We start from the raw sequence: 23,773 nt of genomic DNA, 5'->3' as shown, positions 1-23,773 counted from the left end.
TATAATATGCTGGTTGGAGCATGCAGTGTTGTAGAAGTCCATTTGTCCTCATGACTGGAAGCAGCAGGGATCTGGTCCTAGATTATATAATACAGTCCATTTACATTCTGTCTACGTACTTAGAAGTAGGTCAGCTGGTTTCTTTTTGATTCTTGGACAATTTCCACATTGAGCTGGTTTAGGATTTCATTGATTTTTCAGACAAAGCTGCCATTGTACTTATATTTCTTGGGAGAATCTGCAAATTTCAAAATCAAGGGCCATCTGATGTAGGAAAGCAACTGAACATGCAGATTATCATGTACTCAGAATTTACTGCAAATCAGGTTATTCTCTAAAGTGCAGAGGAAGTTCAGATATTCGCTGATTTTAGCTGCTGTAATACAGCAATGTTCACACCGTGCAGTAGTGCGGCAGTGACTCAGGAAAGTTCAAAGCAAATGCATTTTAATGTCCAAAAATAAACAGCCTTCGCTTGGCTCCGTGTTACTTCACACAGGCTGAACCTTGCAGAGCCATCTGCTCTGCAGTTTGCAAAGCAAGACTGACACACCCAACCCATTTCTGCAGGGTTTTTAAATGGAATCTGTGGCCATGGGCCACTTGTAAGACCCGGCCTGGAGGGAGCGAACTGCCCCACTACCATCCTGTAGTTCCATGCTGGATTTTCTTAAATCTGCCTTGGGCAAATAGCTTGTCCAAGACCACAGTTACTTTTATTCTGCATTGCAACCACAGCTATACCTGTGACTGCAATGCACTCCAGCAGCATTAATATGCTTCTATGCGCATCCGGGGGGATACATGGCATCCCTCACATATAATACCCATCACTGCATCACACCGCTTATAGAATTATATATGCACACTTTTGGTTTGGCGAAAGAAGCATAAAAAATCTCTATGGAGAGAGGGAACAAATGGCTGGACAACTACTATAGGGGCCATTGTCCATTTGAATTCATTCAGTAGATTGCACCCAAGAGGGGTTCAAATAATTTGTCCTATCATTTGCTTGTTTATAACTGGATGTTACAGATGGTGGTATTAAAATGTATTGTTATTCTACAGATGGTAACGGTCCTCATACATATTAGACTAACATCAGTCTATGGTGTATGGGGGCCTCCCGACTCTCCCCCAACAGACGTGGAAGAGAAGAATCTGGCGCAGATGTCAGACTGACTATCTTTGTTTTCCACTGGCGATGTCTTCTTGCCGAGTAGTGTATGGAGAGTTGACCAAGATAGCTTCCGACTTAACAATCAGCCGAAACGTCATTCATCTTACAAATCTCTGAAATGTATAGGGGGTTTAAGAAAAGTTATAACATCACAACTAGGGAAAAACCAAAACAGGCAGAGATGCTTACCTGTCTGGGCCTCAATACAAATGCACTATCAGGGTGCAGCGGACCCAATTAAAATGGCAACTGCATAACAAGTTTCTTGCTGGTTTGATGTAGAGATGAACTGCGTCAGAAGAACTAATATTTTTGTTTGTCTCCAGTTTGAGATAACCAGTTTTAATGATGTAAAGGGGTGATCAACCAAGGCAAATCCATTTTTGCTAGAAGGCTCCCTCCCAAAAGACAAACTAAATAAAAGCTCTCTAGTTTATACATGATAACCTATTGAATGGGAGGTTGCTGGCCACTAGGACCCGAAACGATTGGCAGATCAGGGAACTTTTATCCTTAATGGAGAACTTTTATCCCCATTAAAAAATGGCGCAACAGGACGGACACCCAACTGGGGCTGGCCGAGAAAGCCAAGCAACGCGCTCGGCAGCCCCATAGGGAATGATTGGAGCAGTGGTCAAGCATGTGCACTGCCGCTCCATTCTTACGCTCTTCTCTTACCATATCCAACAGCCCCCTAGAACATTAGTGAACTCCATTCTTAGAATTGGTGGGGGACCCCTACCCATCCTTACCCATCATTTGGACAGGTGATAACTCTTAATGTTAGGAATATCCCTGTAGAGACAACCTTTGATTTGCCATAAATATGTAAAAAAAATTTGCCAGTTATAAATGCTGCCATTCTTTTGAATCTGGAATTGTTTTTCTTTTGTTCCTGCCCCTCCTAGTTCCTAAAGTATGGCCCCTTTTACATTGTATATAATTGTAGTCTATTTAACCATTTGGGTGTGGACCTTAAGAATATTCCCATAGAGAAGGGTTGATGATCACTTCCACTTGGCTAACAAGACTAGATTGATATACAGGGCCAATTGGGCTATATCTCTGGGATAAAGAGAAGCAGGAACACAAGAAAAGCTCCATCACAAGTCTAGATTGATATATGGGGCAGATGGGGCCAAATCTCAGGGATGAAGAGAACCAGGAACACTAGAAAAGCACCATCACAAGACTAGAATGATATACAGGGTAAATGGGGCTATATCTCAGGGATGGCGAGAAGTAGGAACACTAGAATAGCACCATCACAAGACTAGATTGATATACGGGGCAGATGGGGCCATATCTCAGGGATGAAGAGAAGCAGGAACATGAGAAAAGCGCCATCACAAGACTAGATTGATATACGGGGCAGATGGGGCCATATCTCAGGGATGAAGAGAAGCAGGAACATGAGAAAAGCGCCATCACAAGACTAGATTGATATACGGGGCAGATGGGGCCATATCTCAGGGATGAAGAGAAGCAGGAACACGAGAAAAGCGCCATCAGATTCAGGAGAACAGCGGCATTTACACCAGGTTAAAAGAAAAATACATATTTATGGCAAGTGACAGTGACTCTTTGTGTTACACTTTGTCCTACAAAGCCACCCAGAAGATTTATGTTCTTTTCTTCCTCTCTACAGGCTCTTCTGGCGTCTGAACCCAAGAACAGCAAAGCTGGCCTCTTGAAGATGACTATGAAAGAATTAATAAACTTGGCCATGCCTTTGAGTGACTTGAGTGGAAATAGCAGCACAATCCCACAGGTGACGGTGATATTACACAGGCTTTGGAGTCAGCGCAGGCCTCTTTCAACAAAGGCCATAATATATAACTTTACAAGTTACTGTGGTTACTGAAAGACCATTGCAAATTCGCAGAGCAGCCGAAAGGTTTGAACCTTAAAGTCAATGTATCTGGTCCAAGAATGACAGAAATATTCATTTTTACACCACCTCCATCCAACTGGCAGTCCTGTGTCCGGATGCTGCCTACGGGGGCTTTTCAGTCATGTCTGTCAGGGGTGCGAGCTGCACGGTTTTGCCGAATGACATAATTTTTTCTGCTCCTGCCCCTTATGATCGGCTTATTAATATGAAATGGCCGCTTTGATCTTCCTAAAGCTGCTTTATACTCAGAATACATCCTAGTTATGCTCCGGCTCTTTTTAACCCCTTCTAGCAGTAATCAACTCTATATAGCTGGGATTTGTACAGTCACAATATCTGGAGTACCAAAGGTTGCTAACCCCTCCATTAAATCTATGCAGCGTAGATCAGATCATATCAGACAAAAAATGAAAATTTCCTTGCAGCTTAACGGAACTATATGCTCCAGAAATCTGGCTTAAATTGCACCAAAAAATGTTCATAAACCTTTAATATGTGTTTAAGGACAGCTTCATATATCTGAGATTCACGACCCGAGAACAGACTGGGCTCTGTACTGGTTGTTAAGTTGGGTCAGGAGACCTCTGACTAGTCAGGACATCGCGATCTGTACTCGGATCGTGAATGTTATAAGTGTGAGTCCCACCTTAAATATGCAAATCAGAGAAAAAGAGGACTTGAACTCTAGTGCTACCTATTGGTACCTGCAATATAGATTTTCCATTTTTGGATGGACAGAAAATGTTATTTCATGTGTAAGTGAAGGCTCATTGGTACATCCTAGTCATGGCCATGGGCTCAGTGGACCATTTTTTCCCTCCCAATCAACATGTTGTGCACCTCCTCTTAGCTTGATTGACCGTGCTCACTTGCCCAGAGTGAGTACTGCCTGAATTGATTCCATTCCCTTGCATGCCCACACTGACACAATGGGAGCTAAACGGGTGCCCACACAGTATGTCCGTGCCTGCGCCTCTCTCTCCTGTCTGCAGCATGCTGCAGACAGGAGAGAGGGTTGTGAATATGCCTGCACTGACACTGTCTGTTTGTGACATGCTAAGCTTTTTTTATTTGCTATATTGGACTATTAGTACCCAACTTCAATCTTAAAGTAATAATGCACTTATCTAATATAGGTTCACCTACAGCAATCAGTTTATAGGGTGTCCCACTACAGGTTCTAAAAGTGATCTGCTTTAATTTGTACACCGCTGTTACTACCGGCAAGATCAATCATAACACAGTTCTCATTGAAATCAATACGCAGTCTGTGTAATGAAATGAGATAAATCCTCCAGTGTGAGAGTTGCTCTTAGCTGCTGCTCCCTTTTTTGGCTAACCCCTCTATTAAACTCAGAATGTCCTAATGGGGGTAGCAGGCCTGAGAAGTCGGTAAGCCAAACCTCTGACTCCTCAATTTCCCTGACTCCAACACCACAGCCTTTCCTCACTACTGAGCATGTATAGAGTGCAGCACAGATTCATCTCATCTACAACCCCACAGCGCTGCCTCTCTACTGAGCATGTATAAAGTGCAGCACAGATTCATCTCCACTACGACCCCACCTCACTGATCACTACTGAGCATGTACATAAAGTGCAGCACAGATTCATCTCCTCTACAACCCCACAACACTGGTCACTACTGAGCATGTGCATAAAGTGCAGCACAGATTCATCTCACCTACAACCCCACAACACTGGTCACTACTGAGCATGTACATAAAGTGCAGCACAGATTCATCTCCTCTACAACCCCACAGCACTGGTCACTACTGAGCATGTACATAAAGTGCAGCTCAGATTCATCTCATCTACAACCCCAGAACACTGGTCACTACTGAGCATGTGCATAAAGTGCAGCACAGATTCATCTCCTCTACAACCCCACAGCACTGGTCACTACTGAGCCTATACATAAAGTGCAGCACAGATTCATCTCCACTACGACCCCACAGCACTGATCACTACTGAGCATGTACATAAAGTGCAGCACAGATGCATCTCATCTACAGCCCCACAGCACTGGTAACTACTGAGCCTATACATAAAGTGCAGCAGAGATTCATCTCAACTAAAAGCCGAGATCCTTAGATCAGGAACAGAAGAGACATTAACAAGACATTTCATAACTTTCCTCAATTCTGCTGAAAAAGTGTACATCACATGCTGCATTGTACTACTGTACCCAATTTATTATATATCTTCGGAGTTGGTCAATTTGATACCGAATCCAACTCTGACTCCACCAAAATATACACCAAATCTGACTCCACAGCCCTAGAGGGTAAGTCTTTAAAATACAGTGGGGCAAAAAAGTATTTAGTCAGTCAGCAATAGTGCAAGTTCCACCACTTAAAAAGATGAGAGGCGTCTGTAATTTACATCATAGGTAGACCTCAACTATGGGAGACAAACTGAGAAAAAAAAATCCAGAAAATCACATTGTCTGTTTTTTTATCATTTTATTTGCATATTATGGTGGAAAATAAGTATTTGGTCAGAAACAAAATTTCAAGATTTCTGGCTCTCACAGACCTGTAACTTCTTCTTTAAGAGTCTCCTCTTTCCTCCACTCATTACCTGTAGTAATGGCACCTGTTTAAACTTGTTATCAGTATAAAAAGACACCTGTGCACACCCTCAAACAGTCTGACTCCAAACTCCACTATGGTGAAGACCAAAGAGCTGTCAAAGGACACCAGAAACAAAATTGTAGCCCTGCACCAGGCTGGGAAGACTGAATCTGCAATAGCCAACCAGCTTGGAGTGAAGAAATCAACAGTGGGAGCAATAATTAGAAAATGGAAGACATACAAGACCACTGATAATCTCCCTCGATCTGGGGCTCCACACAAAATCCCACCCTGTGGGGTCAGAATGATCACAAGAACGGTGAGCAAAAATCCCAGAACCACGCAGGGGGACCTAGTGAATGAACTGCAGAGAGCTGGGACCAATGTAACAAGGCCTACCATAAGTAACACACTACGCCACCATGGACTCAGATCCTGCAGTGCCAGACGTGTCCCACTGCTTAAGCCAGTACATGTCCGGGCCCGTCTGACGTTTGCTAGAGAGCATTTGGATGCTCCAGAGAAGTTTTGGGAGAATGTCCTATGGTCTGATGAAACCAAACTGGAACTGTTTGGTAGAAACACAACTTGTCGTGTTTGGAGGAAAAAGAATACCGAGTTGCATCCATCAAACACCATACCTACTGTAAAGCATGGTGGTGGAAACATCATGCTTTGGGGCTGTTTCTCTGCAAAGGGGCCAGGACGACTGATCCGGGTACATGAAAGAATGAATGGGGCCATGTATCGTGAGATTTTGAGTGCAAACCTCCTTCCATCAGCAAGGGCATTGAAGATGAAACATGGCTGGGTCTTTCAACATGACAATGATCCAAAGCACACCGCCAGGGCAACGAAGGAGTGGCTTCGTAAGAAGCATTTCAAGGTCCTGGAGTGGCCTAGCCAGTCTCCAGATCTCAACCCTATAGAAAACCTTTGGAGGGAGTTGAAAGTCCGTGTTGCCAAGCGAAAAGCCAAAAACATCACTGCTCTAGAGGAGATCTGCATGGAGGAATGGGCCAACATACCAACATCAGTGTGTGGCAACCTTGTGAAGACTTACAGAAAACGTTTGACCTCTGTCATTGCCAACAAAGGATATATTACAAAGTATTGAGATGAAATTTTGTTTCTGACCAAATACTTATTTTCCACCATAATATGCAAATAAAATGATAAAAAAACAGACAATGTGATTTTCTGGATTTTTTTTTCTCAGTTTGTCTCCCATAGTTGAGGTCTACCTATGATGTAAATTACAGACGCCTCTCATCTTTTTAAGTGGTGGAACTTGCACTATTGCTGACTGACTAAATACTTTTTTGCCCCACTGTACTTGTTTTAAGTTTTAAAGTTATTGCCTATTGATACTTACAGTTGTGACAACTAGTGATGAGCGAGTGTACTTGTTGCTCGGGTGACCTCCCAGTATTTATGACTGCTCAGAGATTTAGTTTTCTTCGCTGCAGCTGGATGATTTAGGCTATGTGCACACGTTCAGTATTTATTGCAGAAATTTCCTGAGAAAAACCTAAAATTGTCTGCAAGAAATCTGCATGCATTTTTTGCGTGTTTTTACCGCATTTTTGGTGCGCTTTTTTCGGACACTTACCAATCTAATATATAAAGCTGAATGTGTGTATGTATGTATGTGTGTATGTCCGGGATTGGCATCTGAACCGTCGCAGCTACAGCCACAAAATTTTGCACAGTCACACGTCTGGACCCCGAGAGCGTCATAGGCTATATTGTGAGGCGAAATTTTAACCCCGCGCTTTCCAATTCACCAAACAATTTTGCCCCTATCTACATAATGGGGAAAAAATGAAAGGAAAAGTGTTGGAGGCAAATTGACAGCTGCCAGATGTGAACAAGGGGGACTTAAAGAATGAGAGCGATGGCGCCAAAGAGTATATACTGTACAGTTGCTAAGGTGGGGTCCCGACATGGGATAATCACCACACACGGGGATATGAACACAAACACAAAATGCGCCACACACTACCACGTGCTCGAACACATATACCACCCTCAGCGCACATTTCACCACACATACACCAACCTCGCCACATAAAAGTCGAAACACAAAAGTCGAAACACAAAAGTCGCCGCTCAAAACTCGCCACGCACAAAACTCTCCACATGCAAAACTCGCCACACGTGCAAAACTCACCTCATGGAAAACTCGCCACACGCAAAACTTGCATACGCGGAAATATTGCCACATGCACAAAAGTTACAACACATGCTAAAGTTGCCTCACACAAAACTTGCACATACTCAAAAGGCACCACACATAAAACTCGCCACGCGCAAAACTCGCCATGCGCAAAACTTGCTGCACACAACTTGCTACACTAACCTGTCACATGCAACTCGACACACAAAAAGTTGCTACACGCATGTCACCACACAAAACTCATCTCACAAAAGTCCCTACATGCATGTCGCCACACGCAACTCAACACACACAACTTGACACACGAAACTCGCCCTAAAACACACACAAGTCTGGTATTATCCTTCAAAAATAAAAATCTGATTAATAAGCAGACAAACTACAAGAGCAACAAATGTACCATATAGGAATCCGGCAGCTGTCAGTCACATGACCAGTCTATTATGTGTATGTGTGAGCTAATATATACTGCCAGGGGGGAGGGCTTACTGTTGGCTGGGGATTTATCAGGCTGCCAATTTAGCTTACAAATACTGAGGTAAAAATACTGACCAAATAACGTGTGAACGAGGTCTAATACAGGAGGAGATGACATACAGATATATACTATATACAGGAGGAGATGACACACAGGTATATACTATTTACAGGGGAGATGACACACAGGTATATACTATATGCAGGAGGAGATGACACAGATATATACTATATACAGGAGAGATGACACACAGGTATATACTATATACAGGAGGAGATGACATACAGGTATATACTATATACAGGAGAGATGACACACAGGTATCAAGTATATACAGGAGGAGATGACATACAGGTATATACTATATACAGGAGGAGATGACACACAGGTATATACTATTTACAGGGGAGATGACACACAGGTATATACTATATACAGGAGGAGATGACACACAGATATATACTATATATAGGTGAGATGACACACAGGTATATACTATATACAGGAGGAGATTACATACAGGTATATACTATATATAGGAGGAGATGACATACAGGTATATACTATATACAGGGGACATGACACACAGCAGGTATATACTATATACAGGGGAGATGACATACAGGTATATACTATATACAGGAGATGACATACAGGTGTATACTATATATAAGGGAGATGACAAACATGTATATACTGAGGTGAAAATGAGAGGTGTGAGGTGAAAATGAAAAGGTGTGAGTGCAAAATGAGAGGAGTGAGGGAAAATAGTGGAGTGATCGGAAAATGACAGATGTGAGGTCGAAATGCCAAGTGTTAGGGGGGAATGAGAGGAGTGAGGGGGAAAATAAGAGGAGTGAGGGGGAAAATGAGAGGTGTGAGGGAGAAAATGAGAGATGTGATGGGGAAAATGAGAGGCGTGATGGGAAAATAAGAGAAGTGAGGTGCTATAACTAACCACAGATATTTACTATGCCCAGGCAACGCCGGGCTCTTCAGCTAGTGTATTATATAGTGGGAAATCCGCAAAAAAAACCAAAAACGCTAAATTAATGAACATGCTGCGTTTTTTTTACCACGATGCATTTTTTTCACAGAAAAAAAAGGAATCATGTGCACAAAAATTTGCGGAATTCATTCTAAATGATGAGATGCATAATGTATGCTGGTTTTTGCGGTTTTATAGCTTTTTTTATAGCGAAAAACCGCGAAAAATCAGCAACGTGTGCACACAGCCTTACAGCTACTAGCCTGCTTGATTCCATGTGGGGATTCCCTAGCAACCTGGCAACCCCCACATATACTCAGCCTGGCTAGTAGCTGTAAGTCATTCAGCTGCTGCGATGAAAACAAAATCTCCGAACACTAACAAATACTGAGAGACTGCCCGAGCGTGCTCGGGAAAACCCGAGCAACGAGTACACTCGCTCATCACTAGTGACAACCACCAGTCCTATGTATGGGAGGACTGCAGGGCTGTTTTAGCGCTATGCCTCCTTTTGGGCTTGTTAACACGTTGCATTTTTGCTTCATTTTTTTTCGAAACATTGTTTTACTGTACCTGCAAAGTGAATGAGATTTCTGAGACCTCATACACTTGTTGCTTATTTTTTCCTTGCAGATTTGAAGCTGTTTCAAATCTGCAGCCTGTCAAATCTTTCAGTGTTTATTCAGCTTTATTCACCCATTGAATCGAGTGGGGGAAAAAAAAAAGGCAAAAACGCGTATTTTTCACAGTGGTACCAGAGGTCAGACGATAACTGATCATAAAAGTCAGGCATATTCTAACAGTCTTTTGATGTTTTATTGAATTAAACGGAATATATCAGCAGGATTTTCTATGTAATCCAAGAGCAGCATGATGTACGGACAGAGACCCTGATTTCAGCAATATGACACTTACTGGCGCGCTTGCTGTAGTTTTGATAGAATCTTTGTTTTTTTTCTGTTGTAAACAAAGCAGTGCTCAAAACGCTGAGCTGTGTATAACCCCGCCCACAGCCCTGATTGGCAGGCTCCTGACTACACTGTACATTGCCAGCAAGCTGCCAATCAGTGGTGTGGGCAGGGTTACACAGATCAGCCTGACTGGCCTGCACATGAGACCTAGTCAGGCAGTGATAATCTCCTGCTGATAAAACACTGGTTGTATTGAACATAGCCTAATAATTGACACAACCCAGGAATCAGGCTCTCGCTCTATGTTGTTTTGCTGTCATATTAAATTGCAAAAACCTGCTGACCGTTTCCTTTTCATGTGAATTCTCTTCTAGGTTTCTAGGTTATTAAGCCACTTTATGTAGCTACGGAGCATGATCGCTACAACTTTGCATGTACCTGCCACCTGAGGATAGGGACATAATATTTATTTTATTCTGTTTTAATGATTGGAGGTGTTTTTTTTTTTATGCTAAAGCTTAGAGACAATCTGTCATCACTTGCATTACATTGGACATAGTTTCCTAACCTAAAGTTGGGAAGTCTTCCAATGTAATCTATTCAGATGGAGACCTCAACAATCTCAGATTTTAGAGATCTGAAAACAATGCTTAAAGCGTAGAGAAGAGTGCCGCCAGCCAGGGGTCACCATCAATCATTTATCTAGAGCAGATCGCTCAGTTTAATTTGCTTCCCTATGTAATAGCAGCATGTTATAGCTACAAGTCCGGTGTATTCATGGATGGGGGGCGCTCCTCCTCACTTCCTCCGGCCCCACAGGCTGGTGACTATCAAACTGCTATGTATACTTTCCTACAAAGCGGACTGTCAGTCACTCCCTCCATGAATACCCTGGGCCGGACTCATAACTCGTAGATAAGCAGTTTTGTTATTTTTTAATTTTTTTTTATTATCCATTTTTGTCAGTGTGAATGCAGACCTGTAGGTGTAATATGCTGCTTTATATTCTGGGCTCAAGGTTGCTGCACTTACTGGGATGGATGTGAATATTTTTAATAGTTTTCTTTTATATGCAATATGTTTTCGCCTGTAGCATTGATGTTTTTTTTTTGGCTACTGCGATAACCGACATCTGCTGCAGCTGTTATTGAGATTGCCATAGGTGGAGTCGGGAAATAATTTTTCCCCTAATGGGGGGCAGTTAGGATCTGCCTCATGGGGTTATTGTTTTCTTCTGATTGTAGGTTGAAATCGACTGACTTGAATTTTCTTTTAAGTTAAAACCATGAAGCTGTGACACATGAATAAGTATTTTTAGGTTTTTGGCTTAAAAGACTGGTCCATTGTAAAACAGCTGGATAAAAGTGACATACTCGGCCTTAGACGGCCTTTAGGGACAGATCAGGACACTACGATTGCTGCTATTGTATTGTCCTTTCGGTTGGACTTCTTGGCTTAACATGATGTTTATTTCCTTTTAATGATGCTCCTAGTGTGTGTGAACTTAAATGGTCTCTGTACTTTCTGATAACTTGGTTTCCTTACATAGACAGTAGGATAACTAGACATTCTGCAAATGCCTCTATTAATAAAAAAATTTTTTGATTTATCCCCTAAAAATCACTATATAACTTGATATTCACTGCCTGTTGTGAAGATCAATCCGTCTCTATCTGCCACAAGACTGAGACTTATTAGAGGAAGGGGAGATGGGTCTTTGTCTCTGTACAGGAATTGGGGCAGGTCAGTTTATCACTTCAGAAAGTGATGGTGAGTCTTTCCAGGATATTGGGTCTTTTTCTCTCCACAGGAAGTGGAGGTGGATCTATCTCTGTCTTCAGGAAGTGGAGAGTGGGTATTTGTCTCTACAGGAAGCAGAGGGGGTCTTTATCTTATGAAAATGGAGACTGGGTCTTAGACCCACTTCCTCTTCTTGTGGAGAGACAATCTCTATTTTCCAGAAGTGGAGAGCAGGTCTTTGTCTCTCTACAGGAAGCCGAGGTGGGGCTATCTCTATCTTCAGGAAGTGGAGAGCTGGTCTTTGTCTATCCACAGGAAGTGGAGGTGGATCTATATCTTCAGGAAGTGGAGAGCTGGTCTTTGTCTATCCACAGGAAGTGGAGGTGGATCTATATCTTCAGGAAGTGGAGAGCTGGTCTTTGTCTATCCACAGGAAGTGGAGGTGGGTCCATCTGTATCTTTAGGAAGAGTAGAGCGGGTCTTTGTCTCTATACAGGAAGGGGAGTTGTCTATCTCTATCTTCAGTAAGGTGAGAAGCCGGTCTTTGTCTCTCTACAGGAAGATGAGGTAGGTCTATCTTCAGGAAGTGGGGAGAGGATCTTTGTCTCTACAGGAAGAGGGGGCAGGTCAGTCTATCACTTCAAAAAGTCATGGTCAGTCGTTCCAGGAAGTGGAGAGCGGGTCTGTGCGTCTCCACAGGAAGCGGAGGTGGGTCTATCTCTATCTTCAGGAAGTGGGGGGTGGAGGTGGGTCTATATCTCTCTTCGGAGTATTCTATGAAGGAGACAAACAAGCACCCGCGCAGATAAAGCGTCACCTGGAGATTATGTCCACTAACCCAGTGTGGTTGTAGTGCTGAGTTCAGTACTCGCTTGGGTAATTTAGATAGCTGCCCCCGATGCTCCTTCCTGATAACGGTATAAGCACATCCAGTAGTTTTGTATATGGTCCCCTACTTTGGTGCTTCCGGAAGTTGATTGTGGTGTGTCTTTCCAGTAGGACGGTAGATATTGAGCGATATTGGGTTTTGAACAGACACACTTGTTCAGTCAATAGGTTATCATATAACTAAATCAGTTTGTGTCCTATCGACCGATGGTGTCCTTACAACACCCTGTATCGTTTGACATCTACCATCCTCCTGAAAAGAACCATCTCAACCACAGTACCACTGGAGTCTGACCATATCAAGACCTACTGGAACGCTCTCTCTTCGGGAAGTGGGGGGGGGGGAGGGGTGTTCAGACCTCTCTGTTTTTGTTCTCTTGTCCGTCAAACCTCCTAACAATGAGGTGGGCTTTCAGTTCAAGGCTGGAAAGCCATTGGACATAGAGAGAAGCACTGCATGCTAGGAGTGCTGTCAGAATGCTGTTAAAGAGGAAGCGTCAACAAAAAATAAATTGGTAAGTTAGAGTATGTAAATCGGGACAGTTACAGCGCACATTTTACAGCATATGCCAAAATCAATTTTTACCTTGTTGTGAGGGATGAGGGCAGTAAGTCCTCACTTCTTGACAGGTGCACTTTAGGGAACGCATTATTTAGCACCCCCTTATGTCGCTACTTATTGACATTGGGCCTATTAAACTCTGAACAATGCAGTCCCTGGCTATTGCCAAGTTCATACCTTTTGTTAGACTTGGAGCCACTACCCGACGGGTTAATCAGCTGAGCACAAGACGGGTTGTCATTAGCATGTTAATCTATACGACCATCTTGACGCAAGATCTCACTTTCTGCAAACCGCAGCAAAATGGAAAACACATTTCGGAGTTTTATCGCCGAGACTCCGCTGCCTCCTGATGTGCGTCCTCGTGCATATTTATGCTCTGAGCATGTCTGATCAGTTATGTCTACATCTGTTACACTCCCTTTTTATTTTTTTTACTCCTTTCATATTTTTTTTTATTATTTTATTTTTTTTGGACACTGCACAATTCCCTATTGAGACACGTTTTCGAGTCAGACGAGTATCCTAGTCACGTGATTAAGGGGTTTATTTCACCACTTACACCAGAATCTGGGACGTTTCCCAGAACCACCTCGGGCCTTTTACGTTTGCATTTAAAACGGTCTGACGGCACATTTGGGATGTACGATCCATTTATGTTAATTATATTAATGTATATTTTACGCTTGCAGGTAAGGTAGAGCATTAGGTAATGATGATGAGGAGCTTGTAATAAGGCAGTAATAAATTATAAACTTTGAAGCCTGCAATTATTTATTAACGAGATACGTGGCTCCGATCCAAGCAATGAGTTGAGCGGGAAGGGACGTGCAATTAGAAAAGCTTGCATAATAGCGTAACATTTATTTGTACATACCTGCATCAATAAAGTTCCCATTTTTTCATTGGTCGTCTAGACATGAAGTTAATTCGCCTTGTGCAAGAATTGCCTCATATCCTAACTTTCCCAAATTTTATAGGAAACCTTCCCCATACAAGTGATTTTTAATCGGTGCGTTATGACACCAGTCTGTGTGTTACGGATATCAATGCATAGCCCTGAAAGGGAAATGTAAAAATAAAAATTTTTCCACCTACACATCATTCCAGGTGACTACTTTTTATTTGGCTTTTAAGTGTTTTTTTTTTTTTTTTATAGAACTTTGTGCACTTTAGGTTTACTGACATTTTGTGCATTTTTATAGCTCAGAAGGTCTATAGTCCCGGGCTGAAAAATTCCTAACTGAGCAGATAAAATCTCTGGATTGATGTCTTCAGACAGTCCGAATTTTACTGTGGATTTTTGGTACAGGTTCCACATTGCAAATCCATGGCAATTTTACGCTATAATCCACGTGGATGGGAGGGGGTTTAAGAACAATCCAAATTGAAAATCGAGTACGTCGTGGATTTTCGATTTTCCACAATGATGAACCTAAAAAAAAATGTGAACACATAAGAAAAATAGACTTTAAAATAGGCTCAAATTAAAGAAGATTAAGACACAAATGCAAACCGGCAAAAAGACACAAAATAGTCCAAAAAAGGCACAAATGTAATAAAGAATCAGTGAATCAGGCCCTCATTTTGCTAATAGTTGTAATTAAAAATATCATTGTTTCGTGTTAATCACTGTGTCCATATTAACAGACTACAAAACACATGCGTTGTCCAAATAATAATAATAACCACACTGCGAATCCGCTATAAACCTGTGAGTCGTGTGATGGCTGTTCCAGCTTGGCGGATCACACTGGGATTTGTGTGTGACCCAAAATTGACTTTTACAATGTAAGTCTATGGAGCGTCAGAGCGAGCCGCCATAGGATTGCTTTTTTAACAGTCTTCCAAATTCAATACAAAATGCCACTTTGACTGCTGCAGTCTCAGAACTATTCACCCCTTCATAACAGGCGTCATTAGTACTAATTAGAGCCCCTCTGGCTGTTATGACCTGCTACAGACATGATGCATAGCTAGACACCAGCTTCTGGCAGCGTTTCTGAGGAGTCTTAGACTATTTTTTATGAGAAATGACCTCCAGGTCTCTTCGGTTGGCTTTGCAGACGCCTTCCTAATCCTTCTGGCTCTTGGACCCTGTGGCAACCTCCCCCCGGCTCTAGTTGACACACCTGGACTGGGTGTTTATAGACTTCTGGTCTTCTGGAAATCGCTGGTGATATTTCCATATTCCCCTGTTGTGGCTTGAACCTATAGCAGTCGGCTATCTTCCTCTTTGGATATCTGTGTTACCTCTCTGAGTTTACTCAAGATAAGTGTTCCCCTTGTTTGTCTATCCCAGCTGTCTTTAGTTGTAGTGGGGATTGACTAGTACTTACCCCATCCTTCCTTACCTGGGCTTAATGCCAGGGTCAGGCAGGGATTAGACTCCTGCTCGGCAATAGGTGCAGAACCTATATAGGGACGTTTAGGACAGACAGGGTGACTTTAGATCTGCCTAGAGGTACCCACTCCTCCCTTCCCTAGTGTTGGGCTCCCTTCCCCTCCTGTAGCATAGGAAGCAAAGCAGCTCCAGAGTGTTACCAATCTTCACTATAGGCATCACTGATCCTTCGCTATGCTTCACTGTAGACCTCAGAAAGTCTCCGCTATGTTTCACTGTAGGCATAACGGAACCTCCACCATGCTCCACTATACGCATCACCGAGCCTCCACCATGCTTAATTATAAGCATCACCAATCCTACACCATGCTTTACTGTAGGCGTCACCTAGCCTCCACCATGCTTCACTGTAGACTTCCCCAAGCATTTGCCCTGCTTTTCTTTAGGCAGGGTGTTCTTTTCACCATATATTTCATTGTTATCCTTCTAGACATATTTCTGTCCCATAGGTCTGAAAAGTTTGCTTAACTACCCCACAGATCATAGTCCCAAGATTTCTGTGGCTTATTCATATCCTTTTCAGTACATTGGAGACAACTTTTCTTCAAACTTCCGGTCAATAGAGGTGCAAGTCTCCATTTGGGTATGGAGACATTCAGGATTTAGTATGCGCTTTATTTTGCAAACTGAGAATTCGGTGTCTGCGGCCCCTGAATTTTGCGGTCAGTGGAAATTGACAGCACACGGAAGAAAATCACTGATTTGTTAATTAGGCCTAAGATGCATTGGGACAATCAAAAACTTTTGGGTGCAAAGGCCGATTTTACTTTCCATCTTTCTAGAAGACATTCAACAATTTCTGATTTGTTCTGTGCTTTTTGTCCTCAACGTTTTTAAGATCTCTGCTTGCTGTTAGTAAATTGAAATGATCTTGTTTACAGCTAGAATTAGAAAGCCAATTCAGATCTGATACACCAAGATGATGGCCTGCTACAATGTGTCCAGTGTTTAGCAATACAGGATCTCGGAGTTGGTACCTCGCTTTTCCACTGATACATTGTAGCAAACCATGAGGACACAGAAATATTTGGGTTTGGATATATTGTAGCAAACCTTCAATTCAGTCGCAACACTTAACTCTGTTTTGTCCTTATTCTCTCATAGGTTCATGCATTGAATATTCTGAGAGCGGTTTTTCGGGACACGCGTCTTGGTGAAAATGTCATTCCTTATGTAGGAGAGGGAACCCAGGCTGCAATTCTTGGATTTACTTCTCCAGTCTGGGCCGTAAGTCTTCATTTATGAATGATTTGTTGCGCAAGTCTAAGCAAATCAACCAATATTTGCAAACCCCTTTAAAGAGCTTTTTTAATGTGTATGTGCGGTTAAAAAAAAATAATAATAATTTTTGCAGTTGGGTTTCATTAAAAAAAAATTTGCCCCACTTGCCTTCTATTGCCTCTGAGCTGGACTGTCTTTTACTGGCTGCGGATTGAGTTAACTGAGAATCCATCAGCGAGCTAATTATGATGTGTTACCCGATAGGTTGTAACTTTCTTTTTCTCCTCTCAGCTGATGACCACTGACCTCATCAAAGTTAAATGTGCAAAGAAACAAAGAGCTTGTAAAAGCAAAGTGGTGCAAAATTGTTAATGAAACCCAATTGTTAAAATTATTTTTGACTCTAAAATGCATGAATTTAAGTAGAAAAAAAAAGGCGAATAACATGTCAAACTGCAACTAGGCACCGTATTATGATTTTCTGTATGATTTTATCTAGATAGTGCATGCTTCACCTTTTGATTACGTTGAGGAAGGCGCTGAGACTATAAACACCACGATGTGTATCATTCACAAAAGTTGGGATTATTCAAGACTATTAGTGGTATGTGCACGCAGATGTCTCCTTGTAGAGAGGTTTTCAATGTTGTGATGGCGATTTGCACATGAACGTCTACCCCTCTTGGGAAACCAGTGTATTTTTTTTTTCCTGAAATAAGAGAAATTATTCTGCCTGCCTGCAGCCACCACTAGATGGAGCTTGTGAGCTGACTGCATACTGGTATACACTGATCATAGCTCCCTCTAGTGGTGATTACTTGCCAGAGCATTACATGTCTGTGAATAGCACTTGGAGCTCTATCCACAAAGCAAATCTCTTTTTATTTTGTTATAAAATATTAAAAAAATATATTCATGCGGTATTTTAGACACAAAAAAAAAGCGTCGATTTGTCACATGACCCATTTCTGGGCTGTTTACTTACTGCTATTTTCAGCTGTTGATTGACGCCTGTATGTATTGTTTTGCACCCCCCCCCCCAATTAAACATTTTGCACTTTTATTCTTTTCTTGGAAGTCTTGCCTTTTTATGACCTACGCCTGGTATTCTAAATATGTCCCAGAAGTGCAGATATGTTTTATCGAACTTAGGGTCCCTTTCCACTTGCGAGGAAAACGGATGCGTGCAATCCGATTAAAAATCGGATTGCACTCTGACCAATGTTATTTAATAGGTGGCTTTTCATTTGCAATTTTTTTCTCAGCCGAAATCGGACTGAGAAAAATCTGGATCGGCTGAGAAAAAAATCGCAGCATGCTGCGTATTGCTGCGATTCTCGGACGAGACTCGCCAATGCAAGTCAATGGGTGCGAGAAAAAAATCGCACAGCACTCGCACCATGCGAGTTCTGTCCGATTATTACGCACCAGTGTCCTTTGAAAAGCCGGTAATTCAGCGCGGTGTACAGTAAAATCACACTGACAGGTTAGAATAGAGTAGATATATACACATAGAATAGGTATATATACTTATATATATGTCAGTGAGACACCTATATATGTATATTTATATTTAATGCAGCGCTAGATAGCTTAAAAGCCTCTAATTCAATTGCCGGCTTTTTCCTTCTCCTTCACAAACCCGACATGATATGAGACATGGTTTACATACAGTAAACCATCTCATATCCCTTTTTTTATTACATATTCCTCTTCACTAATGTAACAAGTGTCTGTGTGCACAATTTGGGGGCTCTAGCTGTTAAATTAAAGGGTTAAATTGCGGAAAAAATTGGCGTGGGCTCCCGCGCAATTTTCTCCGCCAGAGTGGTAAAGCCAGTGACTGAGGGCAGATATTAATAGCCAGGAGAGGGTCCATGGTTATTGGCCCCCCCGTGGCTAAAAACATCTGCCCCCAGCCACCCCAGAAAAGGCACATCTGGAAGATGCGCCTATTCTGGCACTTGGCCACTCTCTTCCCACTCCCTGTAGCGGTGGGATATGGGGTAATGAAGGGTTAATGCCACCTTGCTATTGTAAGGTGACATTAAGCCAGATTAATAATGGAGAGGCGTCAATTATGACACCTATCCATTATTAATCCAATTGTTGGAAAGGGTTAAAAAACACACACACACATGATTTAAAAGTATTTTAATGAAATAAACACAGCGATTGTTGTAATAATTTATTGTTCTCGCAATCCATCAGGAACACCCTCGCTTGGAAAAAATAATAAACGCACAAGATACATACCCTCAGCTGAACCGTCACGTCCCACGAAGTAATCCATCTGAAGGGGTTAACTAATATTACAGGCAGGAGCCCTGCAAATGCAGCTGTGCTCCGTGCTTGTAATTCCCCAGCGAATGAATGAAATGTAGGTCATTGACCTACATTTCCTTCAGTCGCGGTGATGCGCCCCCTGGTGGATGTCCTCATATGACCTGGAGCGTGGGAAAAAGTTCCCAGGCTGCAGTTCATGAGAACATCCAGCAGAGGGCGCCTCACCGCGACTGAAGGAAATGTAGGTCAATGACCTACATTTCATTCATTCGCTGGGGAATTACAAGCACGGAGCACAGCTGCATTATAGCAGGGCTCCTGCTTGTAATATTAGTTAACCCCTTCAGATGGATTACATCGTTGGACCTGACAGTACATCAGAAGGTATGTATCTTGTGCGTTTATTATGTTGCCAAGCGAGGGACTGCAAATGGATTTGAGAGAACATTAAATTATTACAACAACCGCTGTGTTTATTTCATTAAAATACTTTTCAATCATGTGTGTGTGTTTTTTAACCCTTTCCTACAATTGGATTAATAATGGATAGGTGTCATAATTGACGCCTCTCCATTATTAATCTGGCTTAATGTCACCTTCCAATAGCAAGGTGGCATTAACCCTTCATTACCCCATATCCCACCGCTACAGGGAGTGGGAAGAGAGTGGCCAAGTGCCAGAATAGGCGCATCTTCCAGATGTGCCTTTTCTGGGGTGGCTGGGGGCAAATGTTTTTAGCCACGGGGGGGCCAATAACCATGGACCCTCTCTAGGCTATTAATATCTGCCCTCAGTCACTGGCTTTACCACTCTGGCGGAGAAAATTGCGCGGGAGCCCACGCCAATTTTTTCCGCCATTTAACCCTTTATTTCAGCAGCTACAGCGGCCAAATTTTGCACATACACACTATTAACATTAGTAGTGTGGAATATGCAAAAAAAATGGGGGTATGAGAAGGTTTACTGTATGTAAACCATGTCTCATATCCTGTCGGGTTTGTGCAGGAGAAGGAAAAAGCCGGCAATTGAATTAGCGGCTTTTATGCTATCTAGCGCTGCATTAAATATAAATATACATATATAGGTGTCTCACTGACATATATATATGTATATATACCTATTCTATGTGTATATATCTACTCTATTCTAACCTGTCAGTGTGATTTTACTGTACATGGCGCTGAATTGCCGGCTTTTCAAAGGACACTGGTGCGTAAAAATCGGACAGCAATACGGATGTCATACTGATGTCATACGGATGGTGCGATTAAAAAATCGCATGGCACTCGCATGACACTCGCATGACAATCGCATACGTTCCATCCGTTTTTTCGGTCCAGATTACGGACCGTTTTTTATCTCGCAAGTGGAAAGGGACCCTTAGGAAACATTCTGCGCTGGGGTGCTTCTACCAGTGAGGGGCAGTGATGGGGTTAATGCGCGGGGTGGAGGCCTCACCCGTTCCCTGGGGTGAAATCTCAGCAGGGCTTGCTAGTTGTTATGCACCGCCGCAGTTCAGCAAATAATCTTGCTCCGGGAGTGTATAGCGATCGCTGCATGTTTGACTAGCGGTTATATTCACCTTCGAACACTTGTAACATCTGTTGCACATAAAATCTGCATGCTCCCCAGACATTAGGCCGTGAGTTATTGCTTTTTCCACTGTCACGTCTTTGGACAGATTAATACTTGGTGCCATGGTACCCTCCGAACCTGTTCCCTTGTTCTCTAGAAACCTATATGCCAAGGAGAAGCACCGACAAACTATTCTCAATTAATGAGCCGAAATCTGTGCAGAAGAGAGAAGCCGCCCCCCATGCGCTGCCATGATACGGCCTGTCCTCCTGGAAACATTCAGCACCTCTCCACCTCCCCCCTTCTTACGTTCTGGTTGTGTCTTAACTTGAATGATCGCAGGAAAGAGACAAATGAAGCCTGAATACAAATCACTAACCAAGAAATGAGTTTATATTAATGTGTTCTACATCATGAAGCTAGAAGTCCTCGAGTTCCTGTGCTACAGCTCAAAGCACCTAATATAGTAAATGTTAGTAACTTGGGGACGTGGTCGTAGGTTTGATAGCAAAAGGAACCTGTCACGCGATTCTTGCTGCTCAAAACTTCTGGCCGGCTCTTCCCAGCGCTGCTATAGTTGATTAACAGGTCTCTCCATCCTTGGTACTATAGGGGATGATTAGGACAATAAAGACTCACTCTAAATATGCTGGTTCATGCTGTCCAAACCACGAGCAACATGAACCAGAGCCTGCCAGCACATTTGCAGCCGGGTATATTTTCTTCTGGCCGGCTCTTCCCAGCGCTGCTATAGTTGATTAACAGGTCTTTCCATCCTTGGCACTATAGGGGATGATTAGAACAATAAAGATCAACTTCAAATATGTTGGTTCATGCTGTCCAAACCACGAGCAACATGAACCAGAACCTGCCAGCACATTTGCAGCCGGGTATATTTTCTTCTGGCCGGCTCTTCCCAGCGCTACTATAGTTGATTAACAGGTCTCTCCATCCTTGGTACTATAGGGGATGATTAGGACAATAAAGACTCACTCTAAATGTGTTGGTTCATGCTGTCCAAACCACGAGCAACATGAACCAGAACCTGCCAGCACGTTTGTAGCTGGGTGTATTTTCTTCTGGCCGGCTCCTCCCAGCGCTACTATAGTTGATTAACAGGTCTCTCCATCCTTGGTACTATAGGGGATGATTAGGACAATAAAGACTCACTCTAAATATGTTGGTTCATGCTGTCCAAACTACGAGCAACATGAACCAGAACCTGCCAGCACGTTTGTAGCTGGGTGTATTTTCTTCTGGCCGGCTCTTCCCAGCGCTACTATAGTTGATTAACAGGTCTCTCCATCCTTGGTACTATAGGGGATGATTAGGACAATAAAGACTCACTCTAAATATGTTGGTTCATGCTGTCCAAACTACGAGCAACATGAACCAGAACCTGCCAGCACGTTTGTAGCTGGGTGTATTTTCTTCTGGCCGGCTCTTCCCAGCGCTACTATAGTTGATTAACACGTCTCTCCATCCTTGGTACTATAGGGGATGATTAGGACAATAAAGACTCACTCTAAATATGTTGGTTCATGTTGTCCAAACCACGAGCAACATGAACCAGAACCTGCCAGCATGTTTGTAGCTGGGTGTATTTTCTTCTGGCCGGCTCTTCCCAGCGCTACTATAGTTGATTAACACGTCTCTCCATCCTTGGTACTATAGGCGAGGAGTAGGACAATAAAGACTCACTCTAAATATGTTGGTTCACGCTGTCCAAACCACGAGCAACATGAATTGGAACTGGCCAGCACGTTTGCAGCCGGGTATATTTTCTTCCGGCCGGCTCTTCCCAGCGCTGCTCTAAGTTGATTGACAGGTGTCTCCCAATTTACACACATGGGAGAGAATTGGCAGTCGCCTGGAGCAGCATGAATCGGGACCTGGCAGCATAATTGTAGACAGATATGGTTTTTTTCTTCTGAAAGGTTCTGGCATTTCAGAGAAAACATAGTTTAAAGATCTGACTGGGGACGGTGCTGGACTAGGTTAATCTCTGGCTATGGTTTAGACTGTGTTTTCTCTGAAATTCCAGATCATTCCAGAAAAAGAAACAGACTTGTCAGCAATCATGACAACAGGCTCCTATTCATTCTTCTCCAGGTGACTACCCTATGTGTGTACATCAGGAAAGACCCTTCAATCAACTAGAGCAGTGCTGGGAAGAGCCGGCCGGAGGAAAATATACCTGGCTGCGATCGTGCTGCCAGTGGTTTGGACAGCATGCAACGACTGACAGATTGAGTCTTGATTGTCTCCATCTGTTCCTATAGCAGTAAGGATTGACATATCACAATTCTATGTGATTGCTGACTCAACACTGCTTGAAGAACAAAGTTTTATTCTGCAGCATTGTATGTGCTAATGAAGCCGGAATAGGCAAGTGTGGTGTCTTTACCCGGACTAGTCCTGTCTCAGATCTGCTAATCATGCCTCTCTGGGTGTGACTGACAGCCTGCATACGCTCCCTGACAAGACCGGTGTCTCCGCTAACAAGCTGTATCACTCATACCTAAGTCAGCCTGGAGCAGGGCTGTGATATGTGAAGACTATATATTCCTTGCTGAGCACAACCGGGGTTATCTCCAGTTTCATCATCCTCAAAAGCCTTTGGTTTTCCAGTTAAGCGCAGTCAATCCCCTGCTGTAAAGCTGTCAGACTGACTTAGGAGGAGGAGGAGGATGAAGCTGGAGATCTCCACTCTCAGCACAACTTTGGTTAAGTCATATTTCTTTATATATCACAGCCGTGCTCCCAGTAGCCAACTAAGATGTGGCAACTATTATATATGCAACTTATGTTTGTTCTTTTTATGCTTTTTGTATACATCTTTAATCATCAGAAATTTCTTAAAGACTCACTCACGTTAAAGTTTGTAA

The 23,773-nt window shown here is 42.8% G+C and overlaps 1 protein-coding gene across 4 annotated transcripts in view; it reads left to right on the top strand.

Annotated features, from left to right (window-relative positions):
• The window catches only part of THADA (THADA armadillo repeat containing), a 629,866-nt gene that overhangs the window by 172,271 nt on the left and 433,822 nt on the right, over positions 1-23,773 (top strand). For all 4 annotated transcript variants that reach the window (XM_077282381.1, XM_077282382.1, XM_077282380.1 and 1 more), the window contains exons 24-25: positions 2,832-2,954; positions 16,908-17,030. In XM_077282381.1, coding sequence (XP_077138496.1) covers positions 2,832-2,954; positions 16,908-17,030 — 246 coding nt within the window. The remainder of the gene's footprint in view (positions 1-2,831; positions 2,955-16,907; positions 17,031-23,773) is intronic.

Source organism: Ranitomeya variabilis, chromosome 2 (assembly GCF_051348905.1).
Source record: "Ranitomeya variabilis isolate aRanVar5 chromosome 2, aRanVar5.hap1, whole genome shotgun sequence".
Taxonomy (NCBI): domain Eukaryota; kingdom Metazoa; phylum Chordata; class Amphibia; order Anura; family Dendrobatidae; genus Ranitomeya; species Ranitomeya variabilis.
This window is presented reverse-complemented; position numbering and strand designations above follow the sequence as displayed.